This window comes from Saimiri boliviensis, chromosome 6 (genome assembly GCF_048565385.1).
Source record: "Saimiri boliviensis isolate mSaiBol1 chromosome 6, mSaiBol1.pri, whole genome shotgun sequence".
NCBI lineage: Eukaryota > Metazoa > Chordata > Mammalia > Primates > Cebidae > Saimiri > Saimiri boliviensis.
In genome coordinates, this window is record NC_133454.1 from 61,201,768 (window position 1) to 61,224,633 (window position 22,866).

A 22,866-nucleotide genomic window follows, 5' to 3' on the forward strand; every position below is an offset into this window, starting at 1 on the left:
TTGTAAAAATTTAAGAAGTAAACCAGACACACAAAAAATGATGTAAAGAAAACCTCATTTACAAGTCCATGTCCTTTGCAGAGACATGGATAAAGCTGGAAACCATCATCCTCAGCAAACTAATACAGGAACAGAAAACCAAACACTGCATGTTCTCACTCATAAGTGGAAGTTGAACAATGAGAACACATGGATACAGAGAGAGGAACATCACACACTGGGGCCTGTGGGGAGGGGGGCAGAGGAAAGGGGAAGGAGAGCATTAGGACAAATACCTAACGCACGCGTGGCTTAAAACCTAGATGATGGGTTGATAGGTATAGCAAACCACCATAGTACATGTATACCTATGTAACAAACCTGAACGTTCTGAACATGTATCCCAAAACTTAAAGTAAAATTAAAAAATATATATATATAAGAAAACCTCATTCACAATCTGGTGCATCTAGTCTTCCTTCTATTTACAATAGTTGATTCTCAATCCTGGATGTTTTAACTCCCACAGTAGACATTTGATGATGTCTGGAAGATGAAAAGACATCTACGTAGAAATGCTAGAATACAGCTAAGGTAGATATTAGAAACTCAGAAGAGAGGTAAGGATTGGAAATACAGATTTTGAAGTTACCCAACGTAAAATGGATAGTAGAAGCAACAAAACCATTAAGATCTCCGAGTTAAAAAAAAAAAAAGAAAAAAGAAAAGAAAAGAAAAAAAGAAAAGGAAAGTTTCAATACTTGGGGTACAGCAATAGTTAAGAGACAAAAGAGAGGTGGGAAGAGAACCAGGACAGGGTACTCTCAGAGTTCTACAAATGAGAGTTTCGGAATAGGGCAGTGAACACACTTGGTACCACACAGGCTGCCTTCTCCTTTCATTCTGTACTCTCTACCTGGAAGACCTTGTTCTTTACCCTTTACTTAAACCACATCCACCTATAAGCAAATGAATCATACATCCATATCACCAGGCCATATGCTTCTTCTAAGTTGAATGCTCAAATTTCAAACTACCTACTTTTATCTCCACCTGGATGCCCACAGTGTATCTCAAATTCTACATGCCCAAAATCTAACTCTGCCTCTCAAAACACATTTTTCTTCCTGTATCTCAGAAAATAGAATCTAGCTGCACAAACAGGAATCCTATGAATAATCCATGACCTGCCTCTCTTTCACATCCCAACCCCAGTCAATTCATTTCAAGTCATCATGAGTTTTAGCAACTATCTCTGTCCCTTTCTTGTAATCTCTGGCTATTATCTTCCTAGCCTAAGCTACCACAGTCTTCCACCTGAAATAATGCAACTATCTCTCACTTAGACATCACATATAATCTTGACCTCTGCAAATCCATTCTCCTCAGTGCAGTCAACAAATAATTTCAAATGCATATCTGAATATGTTGCATAACATGCCCCAACCCTGCTTGAAACACTTGAGTTTCTACAGCTCTTAGGGTAACTGTCAAATCTCTTGCCTTGGCCTACAGGACTTGTATGATTTGACCCTTGCCTATCTCTCAGTCTCACCTCTACCATTATTTTCTTTGCTGGACTTTCAGTTTCTTGAATCTTCCATCCTCATAAACCTTTGAATATGCTTTTCCCACTACCTAGCAAACCCTTTTCACCCTCATCACTTCCCTCCACTTCCTTTCACCTACTTATCCTTCAATTCTTGGTTCAGTGACACTATGCCAAATCTCCCTATTATTAGATGTTCTCATTGAACCATTTGCCTCCCCGTTGCATTGAACACAACTATAATTTTATAATACAGTTGTCCCTTGAACAACACAAGTTTGAACTTCACAGATTCACTTATACGTGAATTATTTTCAACAATAGGAAATGAAAAAGACAGTATTTAAGGGATGTGAAATCCAGGTAAAAGAGAGCCAACTTTTCTTTTTCTCCTTTTTTTTTTTCTTTTGAGACTAAGTTTTGCTCTCGTTGCCCAGTCTGGAGTGAAATGGTGTGCTCACTGCAACCTTTGCCTCCCAGGTTCAAGCAATTCTCCTGCCTCAGCCTCCTGAGTGGTTGCAATTTACAGGCATGCACCACCATGCTCAGCTAATTGGTTTGTTTTGTTTTGTTTTGTTTTGTTTTTTAGTAGAGACGCAGTTTCTCCGTGTTGGTCAGGCTGGTCTCGAACTCCTGACCTCAGATGATCCACCGACCTTAGCCTCCCAAAGGGCTGGGATTACAGGCATGAGCCACCGTGCCTGGCTCCAACTCTTCACATAAGTAAGTTCTGCAGGTCTAACTTTAGGATTTAAGTATGCATGGATTTTTGGTATATGCAGGGACCCTGAAACCAATACCCAGATTATACTGAGGGATGACTGTAATTTGTGATTGTTTGATCGATGTCAATTTCTCCTATCAGACCAAAAGCAGAAATTGTATCTTTTTATTCACTATTGAATCACCAAGACATAGCACAGTGCATACCATGGGTGTTCATTAAATATTTGCAGAATTGACTACCAAATACTTTTAAGAAGCAAAAAAGAATGAGGACTGAGCAAGACAATTGGAGCTATCAAGATCAATGATGACCTCTGAAAGTACAGTTTGAGTATATTGATGAGGGTAGAATCCAGAATACAGGGACTTAAGGAGCAACTGAGCAAAGAAAATGGGGGAGAGAGGATAGACAAGAGGCTGACAGAAGGGAGCAACAATGTTAAGGGAAAGCTGCTTATTTTCATTTTGTTATTCTTTATTATTCTGCCTCCAACACTGAGAAGACTTAAACAGAGAAGCATTGAAAATATTAGACAGGTTGTAATTAGTCAGATTAAGGGAGGGCTACAGTTGAAGAAGTTTGTTTGAAAATGTCAGCAAAGAGGTGAGGTAAGCAAAGATATCATAAAGGAGTGATTAACTTGGCTGGGCACAGTGGGAGGCTGAGGCGGGCAGATCACCTGAGGTCAGGAGTTTGAGACCAGCCTGGCCAAATAGTGAAACTCCATCTCTCTATTAAAGATACAAAAATTAGCCAGGTGTGGTGGCGCATGCCTGTAATCCCAGCTACTCAGGAGGCTGAGGCGGGAGAATTGCTGGAACTTGGGAGGCAGAGGCTGCAGTGAGCAGAGATTGCACCATTGTACTTCAGCCTGGGCAACAAGAGCGAGAGTCCATCTAAAAAAAAAAAAAAATCAGCGGTTAACTTAAGCATAATGATATAACCAGTTGAAAGCAGTATTAGAATTCATAAAGAAGTTGACAGGTTGATAAACCAACAATACTTAATTAGGGAAAGCATATTGAAGAGAGCTGTGTTGCAATCAAAAGGTAAGGAAGCCATGTTAAACTACACTGCTTAGATATAATCAGCAAAATCCAGATTATGGGATCTTGTACAGGACCAATAACCCGGTTCCGTCAACAAATAAATAGTAAGAATAAATAGTAAGGAAAAAAAAAAAAGAATGACTTTAAAGAATAAAATAAACTTAAAGGATATATCATAACATCTGGATTTGACTGGATCCTGATCCAGGTAAGCAAACTAAAAATAAATAAATAATTTTTTGAAAAGACAAATAGAAAATTGAATTCTGGATATTTTATATCCAGAAATATATTAAGTACTTTAGGTGTGATAATAGTATTATGGTTATGCTTTTAAAAGATCCTTTAATTTTTCAGAAATCATACTGAAATATTTAGATTTCAGATACCTGGTATTTGCTTCAAAATAATACAAGACAAGGTAAGTGGTTAGTGATACTAAAGCAACAAGACTGGTCATAAGCAATAATCATCATCATCATTGCTGAAGCTGGGTATTGAGCTCACTGGACTTCGTTATGTATTTTTTTTTAAATTTGTTTGAAATTTTCCATAACATTTTTAAGATGAGATTTGGTTTGCAGAGTAGGATTTTCTTCTATAAAGTTTATTGTATAAGGTTTGACCTGGGTTCAGTAGATTTCTGGGAACCATGGGCATTATTAAATGAAATCTAAGCAAAATTGGAGAACTAAGTAATCCACAAAAAAAAAAAAAAAACAGGGTTGAGTAGAACACAAGATACCACTTGAAATATGAAATATGCAGGAGTAGACAGATCCTTCAAGTTGCTATCTATTAAAGGTTTTCAAAGATCAAAATTTAATATAAAGGATAACAAGAAACTAATTGGAGCTGTGTGTGGTGGCTCATGCCAGTAATACTAGCACTTCAGGAAGCCAAGGCTGGTTGATAACTTGAGGTCAGGAGTTTGAGACCAGCCTGGCCAACATGATGAAACCCCATCTCTACTAAACATACAAAAATTATCTGGATGTGGTGGCACACGCCTGTAGTCCTCACTACTCAGGAGGCTGAGGCAGCTGAGGCATGAAAATCCCTTGAATCTGGAAAATGGAGGTTTCAGTGAGCCAAGATCATGCCGCTGCACCCCAGACTAGGCTACAGAGTGAGACTCCCTGTCTCAAAAAAAAAAAAAAAAAAAAAAAAGAAAGAAAGAAAGAGAAAGAAAGAAAGAAAGAAAAGAAAAGAAAAGAAAAGAAAAGAAAAGAAAAAGAAACTAATTGGGGCATCCATAAGGAGTATGCTGATGGTCCAAGCTGGAAGAAAAATGATTCCATCTACTCTATGGTTTTTAAGTCAGATTGGAGATTCAAAGCCAAAGAAAAAGTCATGCAGGTGTAAGATAAAACCTGAGCATACTATATTTGCTCCTAAGAAAACAGTATGTGCACTAAAGCAAAGGTCCCCAACCCCCAGGGCACAGACGAGTAGCTAGGAACCAGGCTGTGCAGCAAGTGGTGAATAGCAGGAGCTTCATGCGTTTTAACAGCCATTTCCCATTTTGCATTACCGCCTGAGCTCTGCCTTCTGTCAGATGAACAGGTGCATTAGAGTGTCACAGAAGTGCAAACCCTATTGTGAACTGCGCAAGCCAGGGATCTAGATTGCATGCCTATGAGAATCTAATGCCTGATGATCTGTCACTGTCTCCCATCACCCCCAGATGGGACCGTCTAGTTGTAGAAAAACAAGCTCAGAACTCTCACAGATTCTAAATAATTGCATAATTATTTCATTATGTTACAATGTAATAATACAAAGTGCACAATAAATGTAATCTGCTTGAATCATCACAGAATCATACCCCCTCTCTGAGCCATGGAAAAACTGTCTCCCATGAAACTGTCTGTAGTGCCAAAAAGGTTAGGGACTGCTGCACTAAAAGAGTTAACGTTATGATACTCCAGATGTAGGGGCAGTCACTCAAATCTCGGCAACCTACTTCTGTCATCTTCCCTCCTTTGTTCATTCCATTTTCATCCTCCTACAAAATAAAAGTGCCTTAGAGGTAGCACAAAGGCCCTGAGGTAAAGGGGGAAGGAAGCGTAAGAGATAATACAAGTGTTTGAGGAAACGGATTAAACATTTCTCCTCTTCCACTGAATCCTGGATTTAAGAAACGGTTTAAATTGAACTTGACAACTAGCACCTGCTAGTTGTTTAAGGTGGAAAACGCAATGCTCAGGACTCAGGACCAGTTGAGATGTTTGTTTGGTAGCGACTAGAATACTGAACTCTGGGGTCCTCTCCTCTTGCTTTTCCAGATCTCATCCTCAGCAATCCCCAAGTACTAGACCTCTTTTTAATTAAAAAAAAAAAAAAAAAAAAAAGGTAGAGATGCAAAAAATAAAAAGTTAAAACGCCAAGTAAAAAAAAAAAAAAAAAAAAAAAAAAAAAAAAAAAAAATAGTGGCCGGACGCGGTGGCTCATGCCTGTAATCCCAGCACTTTGGGAGGCGGGGTGGCAAGGGAAGAATGGCCAACGTAATGAAATCGCATCTCTACTAAAAATACAAAATTAGCTGGGCGTGGTGGTGCGTGCCCGTAGTCCCAGCTACTCGGGAGGCTGAAGCAGAATGGCTTGAACCCGGGAGCAGCAGGTTGCAGTGAGCCATCACACCACCACACTCCAGCCTGGGCGACAAGAGCGAAACCCCGTCTAAAAAAAAAAAAAAAAAAAAAAAAAAACGTTTAGAGTAATACCATGTGAAGGAGATGGGCACATTCCAAAAGAAAACAGCGAGAGCATGTTGGAGCAAGGCAGTCGGCGGCTGCAGCACAGTTAGAGAAATGTGGGAGGAGCTGTGGAGACGCAGCTAAGGGTAGCACCAGAGCCCTGCACACCATGCAGAGGAAAGGAGGTGCTCGGTGCGCCCAGGTTTCATCAGAAGCCACTCCGTCAGGCCCGGTCTAGAGCGCACAGGCCGACTTGCCTGTGCCCTGTTCGAACCGTGCCCTGAGCACCTTCCCCTCCCGGCACCATCCGTCCCTCAGCAGCCAGGAGTTTATGAGCGGAGGCTGATTCCAGCGAGGCGGCAGAACTTTAGGAGGCCTCTCCCAAAAGCCAGCTACGTCGCCGTTAGCCAAGGTTTCTCGTCAAGGACCTAACCTCCCCTCTAGACTTAGTGTACCAGAGGCGTCGCAACAACGACCTCTGCTTGCGCGCCTCAGCGAGGCGGGCGCTGACATTTTTAAGGACGCACTGGAAATCCCGGGCACTCTCCCGCCGGTGGAGAAGGCCAAGAGAAAATGTGCGCCAATCAGGATGCAAACTTGGAGGACGTTTGCCGTAAGGACCAATAAGAGGGAAGGTGGGCGGGACCAAGGGCGCTGTTTCGCTCTTGGGATTTAAAGCTCAACGGCCGACCGTTAACAGCAGGTTCGGCGCGTGGGCTGGCAGTGCCCCTGCGCAAACTTCGGAAACGCTAACGAAACCTGCGTGCTCCGCTGGCGACTGGCAGGACGCGGTGCGGAGAGCGGGCTTCGGCGACGCGGGTAAGCCGGATGAAGGTCGGAAGCGGCGGGACCTGGGGACGTGGGCTGCGGGCCCGCTGCCGCAGGAGCCCTCGCTCCTTTCCCACTGTCCCGACGGTGCAGAGTGGTAGCTTCCCTCCCTGTTTCCAGTGCGCGACAGGCCGCGGTCCCTGGAGGTCACGGAGTGCGCCAGCCGCCGCTGCCGCCGCCTTTACGCCGGTGGTCGCGCTGAGCTCCTGGGCCGCGCCGGTGGGACCAGGCGGAGGCCAGGGACGGCCCCGGGGCGGGAGCGCAGTCCCGGAGGCCGCTGGCGACCTGGGTCCCAGCCACGCCCGCGGCCAGGCGGGGCTACTGCGAGCTTTGCCGTTGAGAGGCGGAGCGTGTCTTCTCGCCTTCTGGCTGCACCTTTCGTGGACTGCCGGATGGAACTGTGCAAGGTGTTTGCCCACCCTGAAATGGAAGTAAACCTTTTTTTATTCTAAAAAGTATGAAGTCTCACTAAGCATGCAAAGAGCAACATTAAGATATCGTTTTAGATTGGTAAGATTTTTCAGTACCCAGTGCTGGTGAGAGGTAAAGAAATGAAAGGAAGCACCCTCTGCCCTGTGTGTTGGGGATAATCCATTTTTCTAGACGGCAGTTTGGCATTATGAATCAGAATTCAAATTGTACCATAATTTCTAAGTCATAATCCACTTCCAGGGATTTATTCCAAGGACATAAATAGGACAAGAATGCAAACATAATATGTACATGTTTTTAGAAATCCGAGCAACATTTAGTACGGATAAAGAAAAAAGAAAATACTCGAAATTCCAGCAGCCACAGATAACCATCAAATAAAACACTGTTCACATTTAGGTTTACTTCAGATATATTCATAATGAATATATACCTTATATTTACATGATTTCCTTATAAAATGTCTTTTAAATTTTATGAACATAATAATGTTAATTTAAAAGAACGTAAATTAAGGAGATTGTGCATTATTGACTCAGTAATAAATCGGGAATACATTTCTCTCAGTGTCGATATGCATTACCATTTTTAATGGATGCATGGCGTTTCTTGCTATGGCTGTATTATTGTATCACATATTCTTTAACCAGACCCCTACTAATGTACATTTGTTTCCAGTCTCTTCATAAAATTATAAAACAGTATGGTAGTGATCACTTGTATGTATATATGTTTGCATTCTTGTCCAATTTATGTCCTTGGAATAAACTCCTGGAAGTGGACTATGACTTAGAAGTTGTGGTACAGTTTAAATTCTGATTCATAATGCCACACTGGGCCAGGCACGGTGGCTCACCCCTGTAATCCCAGCACTTTGGGAAGCTGAGGCGGGCCGATCACTTGAGATCAGGATTTTGAAACCAATCTGGCCAGCATGGTGAAACTCCATCTCTACTAAAGATTAAAAAAACAAATTAGCCGGGCGTGGTGGCCAGCGCCGGTGATCCCAGCTACTCGGGAGGCTGAGGCAGGAGAATCGCTTCAACCCGCGAGGCGGAGGTTGCAGTGAGCCAAGATTAGGCCACTGCACTCCAGCCTGGGCGACAGAGAGAGACTATGTATCGAAAAATAATAATGCCAAACTGCCCTCTAGAAAAACGGATTATCCCCAACACACAGGGCATAATAAAGGTAATTGTTTTTATTTCTTCACACACTCACCAGCACTGGGTATTGAAAAATCTTCTAAAATGATATCTTAATGCTTTTATGCACCTTATTGAGATTGAACCTGTTTTCTGTTTATTAATTTTTGTTGTTGTTTAGAAACAAATCTTAGCTTTGTCACCCAGGCTGGAATGCAGTGACCAGATCATAGCTTACTGCAGCCTCGAATTCCAGGGCTCAAGCGGTCCTCCTGCTTCAGCCTCCATAGTACTGAGACTACGGCCTATCCCACCATGCCTAGCTAATCTTTTTCTTTTTCCTTTTCTTTTTTTTTTAAGAAATGGGGATCTTGCTTTGTCAAACAGCCTGGCCTTGAACTCTTGGCCTCAAGCAATCCTCCCACCTCAGCCTCCAAAGTGTTGGAATTACAGGCATGAGCCACTGCACCCAGACTGTTTATTATTTCTTTGGTAAAGCATCTGTCTTTTCTCCCTTATCTTATTGATATGTGTACCCTTTAATAGATTTCTAAGCAATTCAAATTACTGATTTTTTTTTTTTGAAATGGAGTCTCTGTCACCCAAGCTGGAGTGCAATGGCACTCTCTCCACTTACCGCAACCTCTACCTCCCAGATTCAAGCAATTCTCCTGCCTCAGCCTCCCAAGTAGCTGGGATTACAGGTGTGCACCACCACACCCGGCTAATTTTTGTATTTTTAAGTAGAGACCAGGTTTCACCATGTTAGTCAGGCTGGTCTCAAACCCCTGACCTGCTGATCTGCCTGCCTCAACCTCCCAAAGTGCTGGGATTACAGGTTTGAGCCACCACGCCCAGCCAAATTACTGATTTTTAAACCTGTTAAAAGTATTTTTCCCAGTTTGTTGTCTCTTTTGTCTTTGTTATGGTATTGTTTGCCTTTGCGGTACGATGTTTTTTTCTTTTAATACTATGATTCTTTAAGCTGCTTGCTTATCTCCCCAGAGGTAGAGAAATTTGTTATAACTCTGCAATAGTCTCCCTGTAACTGTCAGAGTCTGGCTACTGACCCAGACCCTTTATCTCAATTTAAAGACTTTGCCCTTCTATCCTTGAAATTCTTTTGATTCTAACTAGCTAAACCTAGGACTCTGAGTCACTAAGATTTTTGAAGAGAAGATATTGTTAGATATTTTGGTCATTTTTGTCTGTGTTTACAAGTTGCTCTAGCTTTTATGTGAAAGTTCCTCTAAAGAGAAAGGATTGTTCGGTCTTTTATATTAGAATTTTATATTATATTATAAAAGTAATATATTACTTTTATATTATATTACCTGTGGACCTTATTAAAGTTTGTATTTTATTTACTGTTTGGAAACATCATCTTCATAGGTTAAAGGAAAAAGGAGCATGACACAGTTTAAATGCAGAGGAAATAATACATTAATCACTGTATAGGAGGACACATGCCATTTAGAAAAAAAAAAAAAAAAACTCTTGGCTTTACTGCCAAATATCTTCCTGGCCCAGAGTCTCTCAAATTGTTATTCATGTATAGATATATATAAAAAGTATCATTTAAATTTCACAACCTATTGAAATAGTTCCTTTCTTCTAACATTTATTAATTCCCTACCATAGGTCAGAGACTGGAATTTGTACAAATGCTACCTAAGAGAACAAGTAATTTTGCGAAGTTGCATTTGGGGGCTTCTCATTTGTTACACCTGTGATCACTGTCTTTACTTTTTCTATAGCAACTACCAAAAATGTAGTCACTACATTCTTACTCTTCTAGATTGGATAGTATAATCTAGCCAAACTTGAACGGATTTTACTTAAGATTTAAGACCCTGATCCTCTGATTCCTTTGTTTCTACACAGTCTCCTAACAATGACTTTTGGTTAGTGCTTTTTGTTCCATGTATCACTGCTTTAGAGTTAATTTTTTTAAACTGTATTCTTCTTTTCTAGGTTTTTTTTTTTTTAACTTGAATGCAAATACCAATCAAAGCACATTGAAACAAGGTAAGAAATTGACAAAAAAAAAAAAAAAAAAAAAAAAAAAAAACTTTGGTTTGCACTTCCATTATTCCACCAGGCTCATCGATTACGTGAAAAAGAGGATCTTTAAATCAAAATTAAAGGACAAAGTAATTATATTTTAAGAATACTCAGGGCATAGTGAAGTGTTGATAGACTAGGTGATAATGATTCAAATCCAGACTTGGATGATACAATGGGCAATTTTGAATAAATCTTAAGTAATTTTGTACCACTATTTCCCCATCTCTAAAATGGGGATATTTTCTGGTTCCCTCTCTGCTAGGATATAAAAGCTACTATAATGTACTTTTCAGTACTACAAGTTCACCTCACCTTTTGTATGCTATTTTACTTTCTAAATTTGGAACTCTTTCAGTGAAGTCTTATTCTGTGGTCTACCCCCTGCTGGGCTTCTGTAACAATTATGCAGCATTCGTTTATGATTTATATATATTAGTACTGTTTTTAATTGTCCCATGTGTTATTTGCACTATCAGCTGGAGGATAGAAAACATTTGTAGACCTGGAGTCTTGAACATGGGTAGGAAAAAACTCATTGTTGGTTGGTAAGTAAAACTTTGGATCTCATAAACATGGGAGAATTATAAATTAGAGGATCAGGGTCTGAGACTTAAGTAAAATATTTTTGGCTGGGCACAGTGGCTCACGCCTGTAATCCCAACTCTTTGGGAGACCAAGGTGGGCGAATCATGCGGTCAGGAGTTCGAGACCAGCCTGGCCAACATGGTGAAACCCTGTCTCTACTAAAAATACAAAAACTTAGCTGAGCATAGTGGTGGGCGCCTGTAATCCCAGCAACTTAGGAGGCTGAGGCAGGAGAATCGCTTGAACCTGTGGAGGTTGCAGTGAGCCAAAATTGTGCCACTGCACTCCAGCCCAGGTGACAGAGTGAGACTGTCTAAAAACAAACAAACAAAAAGAACCTTTCAAGGTTGTCTCGATTATATTATCCAATCTAGAAGAGTAAGAATTCAGTGACTGCATTTTTGGTAGTTACCATAAGTCAAGACAGTCATCACAGATGGAACAAACTAGAAGACTTCAAATGTGAGTTTGCAAAATTACTCATTCTCTGAGGTAGCATTTGGACAAATTCTAAACGTGGATAACACTCACTGCAGTAATGAAAATTACTATTGAGGGAGGTCTGAGTTCAAACTTTGTTGTTTATTATTTTTATGGTTACAAAGGATAATGTATTTAAGATAACTTTGAGTTCTTTTGAATAAATTCTGGCGTTCACAAGTAATATTTTGAGGGTTACTTATTAACTTTGGTTTGAGAACAAGCAAAGCCCCATCTCATTATCCTATCTCAGTGTGTGGTACTACCAGCCACTCATGTTTCTCACATCTGAAAAAGGAGTTATCTAGAAAGCCTCCCTACTTTTGAACAGCGTATCTATTCACTGAATCCTGTTGTTTCTTAAGTTCATCTACTTCTCTCCATTTGCCTAGGAATATCTTCTAGGCCACTGTCATCATCTGTTGCCTCCCAGTTGGTCACAGTGCCTCCAATCTTGCCCTCTTCCCATCCGTAGAATACCTAGAGCAATATTTTTGCCACGCAATTCTATAGGGCAGGTAGATTTTTTCAGTGGTCCTGCAAAATAAAATCTAAGCTTCTTAAAGAATGCCTTTGCTCTACAAATGTGACTTTTGCTTACCTTTTTAAACTATGTTCTTGTCACTCTCAAGCCATACCAAGGGATTCACAGTTGGCCTGAATGCATATGCCGTCCTCTGTAATCCTTTACACAAACTGTGTCTTCTGCCTTAGACATCCTTAACGTGGTTCTTTATCTTTACTTTAACTGGTTCCCACTTGTTCTGCAAGATTTAGCTTTAATATCTCCTCTATAAGAACTTGCCTATAACCACCAGCCCAGGCCTTGGCAAACATCATGGTCCATGAACTAAGACTGCTTTTTACATTTGTAAAGGATTGTAAAAATATGTACCCAATAGAGGCCATTTGTGGCTCACAGAGCCTAAAACATTTACTCTTTAATCCTTCACAGAAAACATTTACCAACCTCTGCACTAGACTTATGTGCTTTGTAAGATAAGGTACTATGCTTTATTCAGTTTGTTAACTTCCAGGAAGGTAACTTCATGCCTGGCATTAGACCAATTTATCCAATCTTTAATTAACTGAATTTTCTTAAATTCTATCTTAGAAAATAAGATACTCAGGAGAAACACTTTATGAAAACTCAGATGAGTAGTGAATCTCATCTGCTTTGGGGGGAAAAAAAACAACTAATTAGATACTTGCAGGATTAGGCTTTAATGAATTTGAATACAAGGCACAGGTTTCCAGGTGTACATAAACACATCTCCATTTACAACTGCTTTTTGCTTCTTTAATCTCTTAATCCTTTTGGACAGGGATAAGAGAATATTTGAACTTTCTTATTAAAGCAGTAACTTCCTTAATAGGGCTTTAGTCTTTGCGTTTTTTTTTAAGAGCTGATAATCTGAATTACTAGTACTTGCAAGTAAATCTTGTTTTCCTTTTCTGTCCACCTACCATTAGGTGGTTCCTAGATCCTGGCAAATTGTCTGTGGTTAAATGATGCTTTTACTTTCGGGGTCCACACAGATCCTCTTCGTTGGTGTCTCCAAATTAGTATTCTCTTCCTCTAGTGTGTCATTACAGTCCCTTTTGGCTTTTGTTTCTTCCTCATGGAATAAAAGTGGGTGCTCAATCCGTCCCCTACGTACAAAATGCTGGATCCGGGATTCTAATCCTTGGCATTTAGGACGGTCCATGAGGGGCTTATATGTGCGCATCTTCACTCCTTCTACAAAAGCACTGGTCTGCTTTATGACAGAGGGCTTAACATTTCTCCATTCTGTCATTCCATCCATCTTTGGTTCTCTTCCACATGGTATTGCAACAGAGTCCAGTCCTTGTAGCATACTATACAACATGTGAGTTTTGACAGCATGATTAGCCCATAGTTGTTGTAGATGGGTAATATTGAACTCCTGAGCCTCCTGGTCATAAATCCACTTGACATTTTCAAACTTACAGTCATATAAGACTAGAGGAAATTCTACAGCCATACTAGAGAAAAAGAGAAAAGAAGGAGTTTGAGAATACATCTCAGCCATCTAACAGTTCCTTAAAAACTAAGAGTTAGCTGGGTTAAGGGAGCCGGGTAGGGGGCCACAGTTGATGTTAATAATTGACTATCTAATAGATAAGAAAATATCCCACCATCCCCAACCTTGAACAACTTTATTACAGCAGTGAAAAATGCAACAAATCATAGATGAACCTGATCTATATTAGGTAAATGTCAGTGCTAACAAGACAGCTATAAGTGAGTTGACATGGCTCTATCATGCTGCTATAAAATTTAAAAATAGCTGATATTTTTTCCAGATTTGTTAATGTCATTGCAGTTTTGCTCAGTATGAGTAAAATTATTGGTATCTATCTCAGCCTGTTCTCAAAAGAAAAAACTTAACTATTCTTTCTTTCCTACCATTTCAGAAATAGGAAATTAGGAAAAATTCAAAAGTACAATAGGATGACTACTCAGTGATAGAAAACCAGCCAGATTTAATACGAATAGCTTATTCACGTTTCAGTTTTACCACATCCTAACAATAATACATCTTAACATAAATTCAGAAACAACAAAGATGTAGAAATGAATGTCCTTTACTTAAGGAGCCTGGCCAAAACACCTGCCTCTTTACTCCATGGGATAGAACAATGAGAGGAAAGTAGAAGATACTACTCCCTCTTACATGTTCATAACATTCTACAGTTCAGATTAAAAGCTTCATGAAGGCAAAATCAGTGACTTAATTATTTAGATAATCATGGGGGAGAGAAGGATATGCTATTTTTTTTTTTTTTTTTTTGAGACAGAGTGCAGTGGCCCGATCTCAGCTTACTACAACCTCTGCCACCAGGTTCAAGCAGTTCTTGTGCCTCAGCCTCCTGAGCAGCTGGGACTACAGGCATGCACCATTTATTTTTTAACTCACCTATACTGAGGCTTCTGAGGATTTTTCTCTATATTCAGCAGTTCATCAATAATCTCTGGCTTCTCCATTCCTTGGCCAATCAGAAAGAGAATAGCCATCATACATCGGACTTGATGATAAAGGAATGCCTGGCCAGTCACTTCAAATTGACATAACTGAAAAGGTACTTGCCATCTCTCCTCACCTGGGCTCTGGCCCACTAGCTGTACTTGAGCAGACAGAATAGTCCTTTGAAAATTAATTACGCCATTGGCTACATCCATTTTACACAAGTTCCTGAAATCATGGGTACCAACATACTTCTGAGCTGCATAATCCATGGTTACAATATCTAAATCAGCACGAGGGAAAAAATAGCGGTAAGTCCGCTCAAGACAGCTGAACCTAGCACTGAAGCTCGGTTCTACAGGGGCCCAGGCCAATATACGGATGTCTGGAGGGAGCACCCGATTGAGAATGTGGGTATAACGTATCTCTTCAGCAGCTTCCTCTTTTACATTAAAGTCCTCAGAATCCCTGCCCCTTGGAAACTGAGAGCGAAGGTCAAGTGAAATCACCTGTGGAGTAAAAGAAAGATACTGCGTTTCAGAGAGACAAATATTCTCAGTACTCAGTGTGTATACCTAGAATATCCTGGTATTGCTTGGAGAAACAGTGTATTGGCCCTTACCTGTCCAAAGGCACTAACTCCTTTGTCTGTTCTCCCACATCGGTGATAGTTGGATGTCTGTCTGCTTTCTACTAGTCGAGTCTTGGTTAGAGCCTCAAACAGTTTCTCTTCAATGGTATTATTTGTGTTTTCCTGACTAGCAAAGCCCTGGTATCCCCAGCCCATATAGGCTATTCTTAGGGCTACATGTCTTCGGCCATGAGCACTGAAATCAAATGCACGCTTAGTTTTTCCAGCACCTGAATTTTCTCTAATGTTTGAGTCCTCCTTATTTTTGGCCTGTTCCTTTTTAAGTCTTTGCACCTCATGCTCCAGTTCTTGTACTCTTCTTAGGAGTTTCTCAGTCTGGTTTCTGTCTGCAACATTATCAGCCATGATATGACAACCCCAGGAATAAACGAATCAAACAGGGCTGCCCTATCTGAAAAGAGAGCAAAGGGATACAACAGTTTCAGTGCTAGTTCCTTTGATGATGTTCAGATGGTATCTAACATTTAATTTAATGCCCAAAGAATATACTTTTGCTTTTCCAGGGATACAAGCATTAGCTTTATTGTGGGGTTGATCATCCACAGACATCATTCTTTTCCATCCTGTCTGACCAGTTCACAGAGGGAAAGAACTATTACTCAGCTGTCATTATTAAGGTTTCATTAAAGCAGTCAAAATTCCAGGAGAATGTCTATAGATTTCATTTCTCTATCTTCACTGAGTGTATTAAGGACTCATGTTACAGGTATTTTTTCTCTAAAACATTTCCATTTGATTTCTTATTGTATTTGTTCAATTCTCTAGTCATAAGATTTCTTTATATGGGCTACTTAAGTCTGCTCTGGGTTTCTGTTGCTTTTATTTCAAATAAATGGCTTGTATGTTCTATCGTCTAATATTCATTAGACGAATAGTAGGTGGTGCAGTAGAAGCTAGCCTAACTGAAGAAGCTTACTGATGGTTATATTTCACATTGGAAGTGGAAGCTAGAGACACGATTTTCTCACTTTAAGCAATTTTGATGGGAGAAAAAGGGTAATTAAACACATTGACCCCTTTTTTAAGCTGAATTAAATGCATGTTTTGATAAAAGATTTCTGTACCTCTAATAGTTTAAAAAGTCAGTCTGTATAATGTAGATGTCAATGTAGAAATTCCTGTTATATTTCAATAATCTGAGGACAACTGTACTGCATCCTTAAAATTGGGATGGTCCTAGACAATCTGTGACTGACGGTTACTTTAGAGAAGACCATTTCCACATCTATTCTAAGGCTATGTTATCCAAGTGTAGATAGCTAATGTAGTTTTTTACTGAGTTTCTGTATCTATAGTAGTTCTTTAAACTATTATATATATATATATTAAATATATTACAATTGTAAAGAATGAAACTAGAAGTACTAGAAGAAAACATGGAATAACTTTGAAATTCTGGAGTAGGAAAGGCATTTCTAAGCACAATAGTCTAGAAACCCAGAAACTACAGAAAAACAAGATGTGACCTAAAAGTAAACATTTCTGCAAGCAAAAAATAAAGTCAAAAGACAAACAACAAACTGAGAAGAAGAAAATAAGTGATGGTAAAGTGCTTAATATATATTTCATTAATATATAAATCACTTTTAATGAAAAAGTAAGAAAAAAAATCCAGCAACCTGAGAGTCAAACAGGCAAAGACCAAGCATTTCAAACAAAAAGAAAAAAGCTTATAAAATTTTTATTTTTTATTTTTTTTGAGATGGAGTGTCACTCTTGTTGCCCAGGCTGGAGTGCAATGGCGCAATCTCGGCTCACCACAACCTTCACCTCCCCGGTTCAAGCAATTCTCCTGCCTCAGCCTCCCGAGTAGTTGGGATTACAGGCATGTGCCACCACGCCTGGCTAATTTTTTAAATTTTTAGCAGAGACAGGGTTTCTCCATGTTGGTCAGGTTGGACTCCAACTCATGACCTCAAGTGATCCACCTGCCTTGGCCTCCCAAAGTGCTGGGATTACAGGCATGAGACACTGTGCCCAGCCTAAAATATTTTTAAATGCTCACTTCCACTCAGCTGAAATAAATGGCAAAAGGATATGAGAACTATTTTTTAAGGAACTGACTACAAAGGCAGTTTGATAGTATGCCACTTTGGAGAGGGACTAGAGAAACATGGTTAATACGTGGTCAGTACAGCTTCTTTGGAGGTAAACATTTTGGCAGCAGCTGTCAACTTTTGGCCTACTTCTCCCATGTCTAGAAATTTAACCCATTCATATGCTTGCCAAATAAGTAGCAACTTACAAAATACTCTTGTTAACATTAGTAGACCTATAAATCTAAATTACATCAGTAATCAGTAAGGGAATGGCTGAATAAATGTATGATACATTGATACACTGGAATTCTGTGCAGCATAAAATAAACCTCAGCCTATGCTTACATAGCTGGATAACTGTTATCTTTAAGGTTCAGAAGAGTTGTATATTGTTCTCCTTTATGGTATAAAAAAGTGTACATGTGAATATGGAAAATTTCTGGAGAAGTCATAAGAAATTGCTTTTGAGAGTAAAACTTGGTGGGAGAGGGAAAAATCCTTGCTTAAAATTATCATTGCATGTATTAGTTCTTCAGTTTAAAAAGAAAAATAGTAGGGACACAGGAAATAGTGGACAGCAGATGCCTATCTCAGATTCAGTTAGGAAACTAGCATTGGGTATTTGGCTGATGGATGTGAGTACTAAGTTATTTCAGACACTAGAATGAACAGATTTAGCCAGCAACTGAAGATGCATTCAAATTACTAAAGCATAGAAATTATATGTATGCATATATATACACATTGTATGTGTGTGAGAGAGAACACTGCTTTTGATTTTTTTTTTAGATCAAATCACTTTTTAATGGTTAAAAGCTGGGACTCACTCTGAAGCCAACCTGAGTTAGAATTCCAGTTCCACCACTTACTAGCCGAATAACCTCGAGCAAGTTATTTAACTTCTCTGTGCCCTATGTATTCATCTGTGAAAAGGAGATAATCCCACAGCTGAAAATTACATGAATAAATGTAAAGCATGTAGAACAACGGCAGGCACATAAAGCACCCCCTGAGTAACCTGTTACATGATACACATTAAGTGGTATGCCCCATATCATGTAGTTTCAAGCTTTTCTTATGCCAGAACTAAACTGTCCTGTTTCAGGACCTACTAAAGGTGGCAAGACAGGAGAAAGCAGAAATAAGAGTGGAAATGAAAGCAGGTAACAGATTCCCTGGAACTGAGTTAATGCCCCTCTAAACTGTTCTTATACTACCTGGTATTGAATTTATGATTGCCTTTGCCATTCTTTCTCCATTTGACTGCTATAAAATGGAGATAAGGGAATCAGCAATTTATGAGTTGGGAATTTATTATTGGAAAACTGACCGATGTTATCTCTTGCAGAAGGTCCTACAGTGTAGGAAAGCAATGAAACAACTTGCACCTGATGGACAAAAATGGGCCAGTATGGATCCAGAAGAGCAAATGTTGGCAGCTGCTGCAGCTTTAACCCACATCTATGCAGGACAGGGTAAAGGAGATGTCAGGAGAGAAGCCCAATCTATCCAATATGATCCCTACAGTAAAGCTTCAGTAGCCCCAGGGAAGCGACCTACTCTTCCTGTGCAACTACAGTACCCACGTGTAGAAAGTAGTATCACTTCAGAAACAGTCTCTGAGGCCTCCCAAAGACTCCGAAAGCCAGTGATGAAGAGAAAGGTGCTGCGTAGAAAGCCAGATGGGGAAGTATTAGTGACAGATGAGTCGATTATCAGTGAATCAGAATCTGGTACAGAAAATGATCAGGGTCTCTGGGACTTAAGACAAAGACTGATGAATGTGCAGTTCGAGGAAGACAGGGAATCCTCATTTGATATTTCGCAAAAATTTAATCCACCACATGAATACCAAGGAATTTCTCAAGATCAGCTCATTTGCTCTCTACAAAAAGAAGGAATGGGCTCTCCAGCTTACGAACAAGACCTGATTGTTGCCAGCAGACCCAAGTCCGTTATTCTCCCAAGGCTGGACCAGTTAAGCCGAAACCGGGGCAAGACAGACCGGGTAGCCCGGTATTTTGAGTACAAACGGGACTGGGACTCAATGCGCTTACCTGGTGAAGATCATAGGAAGGAATTACGCTGGGGTGTCCGAGAGCAGATGCTCTGCCGAGCAGAGCCCCAACCCAAACCTCAGCACATATATGTCCCGAACAATTACCTAGTACCAACAGAGAAGAAAAGGTCTGCACTCCGTTGGGGTATTCGTTGTGACCTTGCAAATGGTATCATACCCAGGAAGCTTCCCTTCCCTCAATCTCCTCCTTAAATCTTTTTTAAACTGTCTTCTTTCACAGGATTGTTTGAGATAACCTGGCTCTTTTTATCTTTCCTTTTAAATAGAAACAACTGACTTGAAAAGCTCATAGAACATTTTACAGTAAGGACTTCACCTATCACTGGTCTTTCCTAGCTGTATATCACATTGGTATCATATAAAACTTCCAAATTAACACTCAAATCCAGCAATTGCAAGATAAATCAGAGAAAGAAAAACAGACCTGGTCTTTCTGTTTTGTCAAATTAGTATTTTGCCAAATCAGTAAGGGCCCTTTGTGTCCTATAACCTTTTTTACCTATGGCCAATGTGAGTTGCTGTGCTTTTATGTTTGTTTTTTAAGTTGCTGGGCATTACATTTATCAATTAAAGAATTTTGGAAATTCATGAACTTGAATATTGTTTCATTAAATACTTCCCTAAGATGATCTTGACCCTGAGCTGTGATGAAAGCTCAAAAGAAACAAAAACCTGCCTGTTACACAGTCCTAAAGGATAGGAGAGAGGTAACAACATAGATAGCCGTCATTACTAAAGGTATGCAACAAATCCAAGTAGCTTTAAACGACTTTTTAATAAACCCCAAAACAGTACCATATAACAGGATTCAAAATTGTTTTACTTCAGAATCATTTCAATAATATTTTGCCTGTCAGCTGTTATTTCTGGAATACCACGCTTTTTATAATTTGCTCCTGAGATTTTTGTAGGAATTAATGCGTCACTTGGAAGGCTATTCCTACTCCAGTAGAATTTCAAACTAGTAACATCTGGAATCAGATGCAAACATAAATACCTAAATTAATCTAGCCTATTTGAGTGCAGATTAAAATATGAATTCTGCTCACCTTAAACTGGAATTTATCTGTTCTTGGTATTTCTAACCCAATGAGGACCACGTAAAATCTGAAAGTTGTCAGTTTTAACACTGGAGGCCAGAACGATGGCATAGTTTGCTTGTTCATGGAGAAGAGCACTAACATAAACGTGAATGACTGACCCTTACTATCTGTGAAAATCATTTTCCCTATAACATTTAAAGCCACATAATTCACACATTCACCCAGTTCTATTTGCTAAGTATAGTTCTATTTGCTAAGGAAAATAAGTAATCAATGACTCATAGGTGTAGGATATACTCACTGCAAATAAGTAGAAGCTGCAAACTGTCTTCCAACAGTGGAATAGTAATGTCTTTAAAGATATTAGAATATTAAATAGTCAATGGGAATCTTGGGAAGGTGAAAATTAGATGAATGTATCATAAACTGTACAGCATGATCTCAGTTAACAGGGAAAGATCCAAAACCTAACTCTTGAGCAGTGAGATTAAAGGTAATTTGTATTTACACATTGGCTTTTTATGAGGTCAAAAATTATACGGTGATTTTAACTTGCAGAACACTCCAATGATTTATTTAGATCTCAAAGTTCAGTATTACCAAAATCAGCCTCCAAAGTTACCTAGTTCAACCCCCCCTGCTAGCTAAAGAACTAAGCCAGGGAGTGAGTCAGGCTGGTCTTAAGGCAGATTTGTGGCAAAAACAAGACTTTGTACACTATAGTGTTTTTTTCCAGCACACCTTACCCACCTTCAGGGTGAAGTGCAGTAGTTCCCAAGCAGACGTTTATGGTAACACCTTGGCCAGGGCTACCAAGTGACCACAAAGAGGGAATTCCTGTGTACCCTAAGCATCAATTACAAACTAAAACAGCCATCACCAGATGTTCCATACATTGGGCCAGGAGCCGTGGCTCACGCCTGTCATCCCAACATTTTGATAGCAAAGACGGGGAGGACCGCTTGAGGCCAGCAATTCAAGAGCAGCCTGGGCAACACAGCGAGACCGTCTCTACAAAAAAAAAAAAAAAAAAAAAAAAAATCTAAAACTAGTCTGCCACGATGGCGCGCGCCCACAGCCCCAGCTACTCGGAGACTGAGGTGGGGGGCATCGTTTGAGCCCAGGAGGTCGAGGCTGCAGTGGGCAGTGATCATGCCACTGCACTCAGCCTGGGAAACAGTCTCAAAAAAAAAAAAAAAAAGTCCTACTGTCAGGAACCAGTTGGTTAACAAAAACAGCATTCCTCTTGATAAACTTCGTATTAATACAAAGGGAAGAAGAGGGAGCACTGTCCAAACGATTCGTGGGCACGCACTATGATCACTAAAAAGCAAAATAATTCCAAAATTGCTGCACAGCCTCCCACATATTCTTGGGATCTCAACTTCTACCACTGTTTAGTTTTATGAGCACCAATTCTAAGTGGGGCAGCAGAGCACTTTTGCACACTACAGTCCAAGGGCCACGGAAGCTCCGGTCACAATGGAATTAAAGACGTCCCTACAGCTGCGAGTTTCCGCCGTGAGCTCCAGAAAGTACCAGACACAAAAGAAAGACATGGTCTTAAGCGAGGTCTCATTTCCATACACCAATGCTGTCCTGAAAAGACCAAAGTGTATGTAAGAGGGCAAAAAGACAATCGTTCAGCACTGTGTCCGTTTGTCCCTTCCCCTGCGGAACCCAGAAATTAACCCACCCTAAAGAGCCCACACTTACTTTCCGGTAAGCGGCCGCGCAGCGTTTCCGAGACAGGAAGCTGTTACTGTGCGTCTTCTGCGCACGCTCCAGAGGCTTCATGGGGGGTGTAGTCCATGGTTGTGGGAAATGTAGTTCTGAGAACAGAGCTTGGTGCTAGAATTCACCTCGGGTTTTCTAGTACAGCTATCGTTTCTCCACCCACAAGGGAGAATCTGGGCCTGCGGCAGGACAGCAATAAAAGGAGGAATTCTAGTGCTACGCTATAATAAAATAGAGATAATTTTTCAAATGTCTGCTATCCTTACAGGAAAACTAAAAGATTGAAGATCTTGCCTCGATTTTGTACCTACTTAAACAAGAAAGTTACCACTGAGAGACCAAAACACTTACTGTTGGAATCTAAATTAAAAGCTGAAATGAATATGATAATCTCAAAACAAGCGACCAAGAGCCCTGAGAGTGACCGAACACAGCTGGGGAGAGTTGCTTCAGCACCACGGAGAGATCATGACTGCAGTTTCGTTTGCGGGTTTTTGCATTTTTGCCCCCAATTCCAGAAATGCTGACCCAAATCTCAAAATTACAGTTATGAAATTGGGGGGAGGAAGAAGGTGGAATTTGGTTCTTTCGTCCAAATTGAGCAGTCATTAAGTCATTACGAGCAGGGATCCAGGGATCTATCCTGGATTATGCACACGCATGTAGGATGTAGAGGTTATACCGAATGGAAATGTATTTCACAGGAGACCACATTTCGGAATTAAAGTTTTAAAACGCCTATGTGGAACATCACAGGAACCGCAGTTAGAAGTCGGAACAGCTCT

At 40.2% G+C, this 22,866-nt stretch overlaps 2 protein-coding genes across 11 annotated transcripts; one reads left to right on the top strand and one right to left on the bottom strand.

Annotated features, from left to right (window-relative positions):
- The first annotated feature begins 6,656 nt into the window (after positions 1-6,656).
- On the top strand, positions 6,657-19,889 carry HYLS1 (HYLS1 centriolar and ciliogenesis associated). Of its 8 annotated transcripts, none has more exons than XM_074400821.1 (3): positions 6,657-6,822; positions 8,769-10,436; positions 18,570-19,889. In XM_074400821.1, exon 3 carries the CDS (start codon positions 18,594-18,596, stop codon positions 19,491-19,493), a length of 900 nt encoding a protein of 299 aa, XP_074256922.1. In that variant the 5' UTR covers positions 6,657-6,822; positions 8,769-10,436; positions 18,570-18,593; the 3' UTR covers positions 19,494-19,889. The 8 variants fall into 8 exon arrangements, with proteins under 8 accessions (XP_074256922.1, XP_003923582.1, XP_074256923.1 ...); XM_003923533.3 differs by having other exon boundaries at positions 10,383-10,436; XM_074400822.1 differs by having other exon boundaries at positions 10,383-10,436; positions 18,573-19,889.
- Positions 11,010-22,105, bottom strand: PUS3 (pseudouridine synthase 3). 3 transcript variants are annotated; one of them, XM_003923532.3, is made up of 4 exons: positions 22,061-22,105; positions 15,153-15,573; positions 14,483-15,039; positions 11,010-13,547 (listed from the first exon to the last, which is right to left on the bottom strand). In XM_003923532.3, exons 2-4 carry the CDS (start codon positions 15,525-15,527, stop codon positions 13,046-13,048), a joined length of 1,434 nt encoding a protein of 477 aa, XP_003923581.2. In that variant the 5' UTR covers positions 15,528-15,573; positions 22,061-22,105; the 3' UTR covers positions 11,010-13,045. The 3 variants fall into 3 exon arrangements, with proteins under 3 accessions (XP_003923581.2, XP_074256921.1, XP_010332689.1); XM_074400820.1 differs by lacking the exon at positions 22,061-22,105 and adding an exon at positions 21,095-22,010; XM_010334387.3 differs by lacking the exon at positions 15,153-15,573 and having other exon boundaries at positions 22,061-22,103.
- Positions 22,106-22,866: the final 761 nt, after the last annotated feature.

Bases quoted from the DNA above. Each gene is read 5' to 3' on its own strand.
- PUS3 (XM_003923532.3), bottom strand. From the start codon at position 15,527: ATGGCTGATAATGTTGCAGACAGAAACCAGACTGAGAAACTCCTAAGA. The intron at 15,040-15,152 runs GTAAGGGCCAAT...TTTACTCCACAG, and splicing joins GAGTTAGTGCCTTTGGACAG to GTGATTTCACTTGACCTTCG. The intron at 13,548-14,482 runs GTGAGTTAAAAA...CTTTTTCTCTAG, and splicing joins CCTCAGAAGCCTCAGTATAG to TATGGCTGTAGAATTTCCTC.
- HYLS1 (XM_039471232.2), top strand. From the start codon at position 18,453: ATGATTGCCTTTGCCATTCTTTCTCCATTTGACTGCTATAAAATGGAG.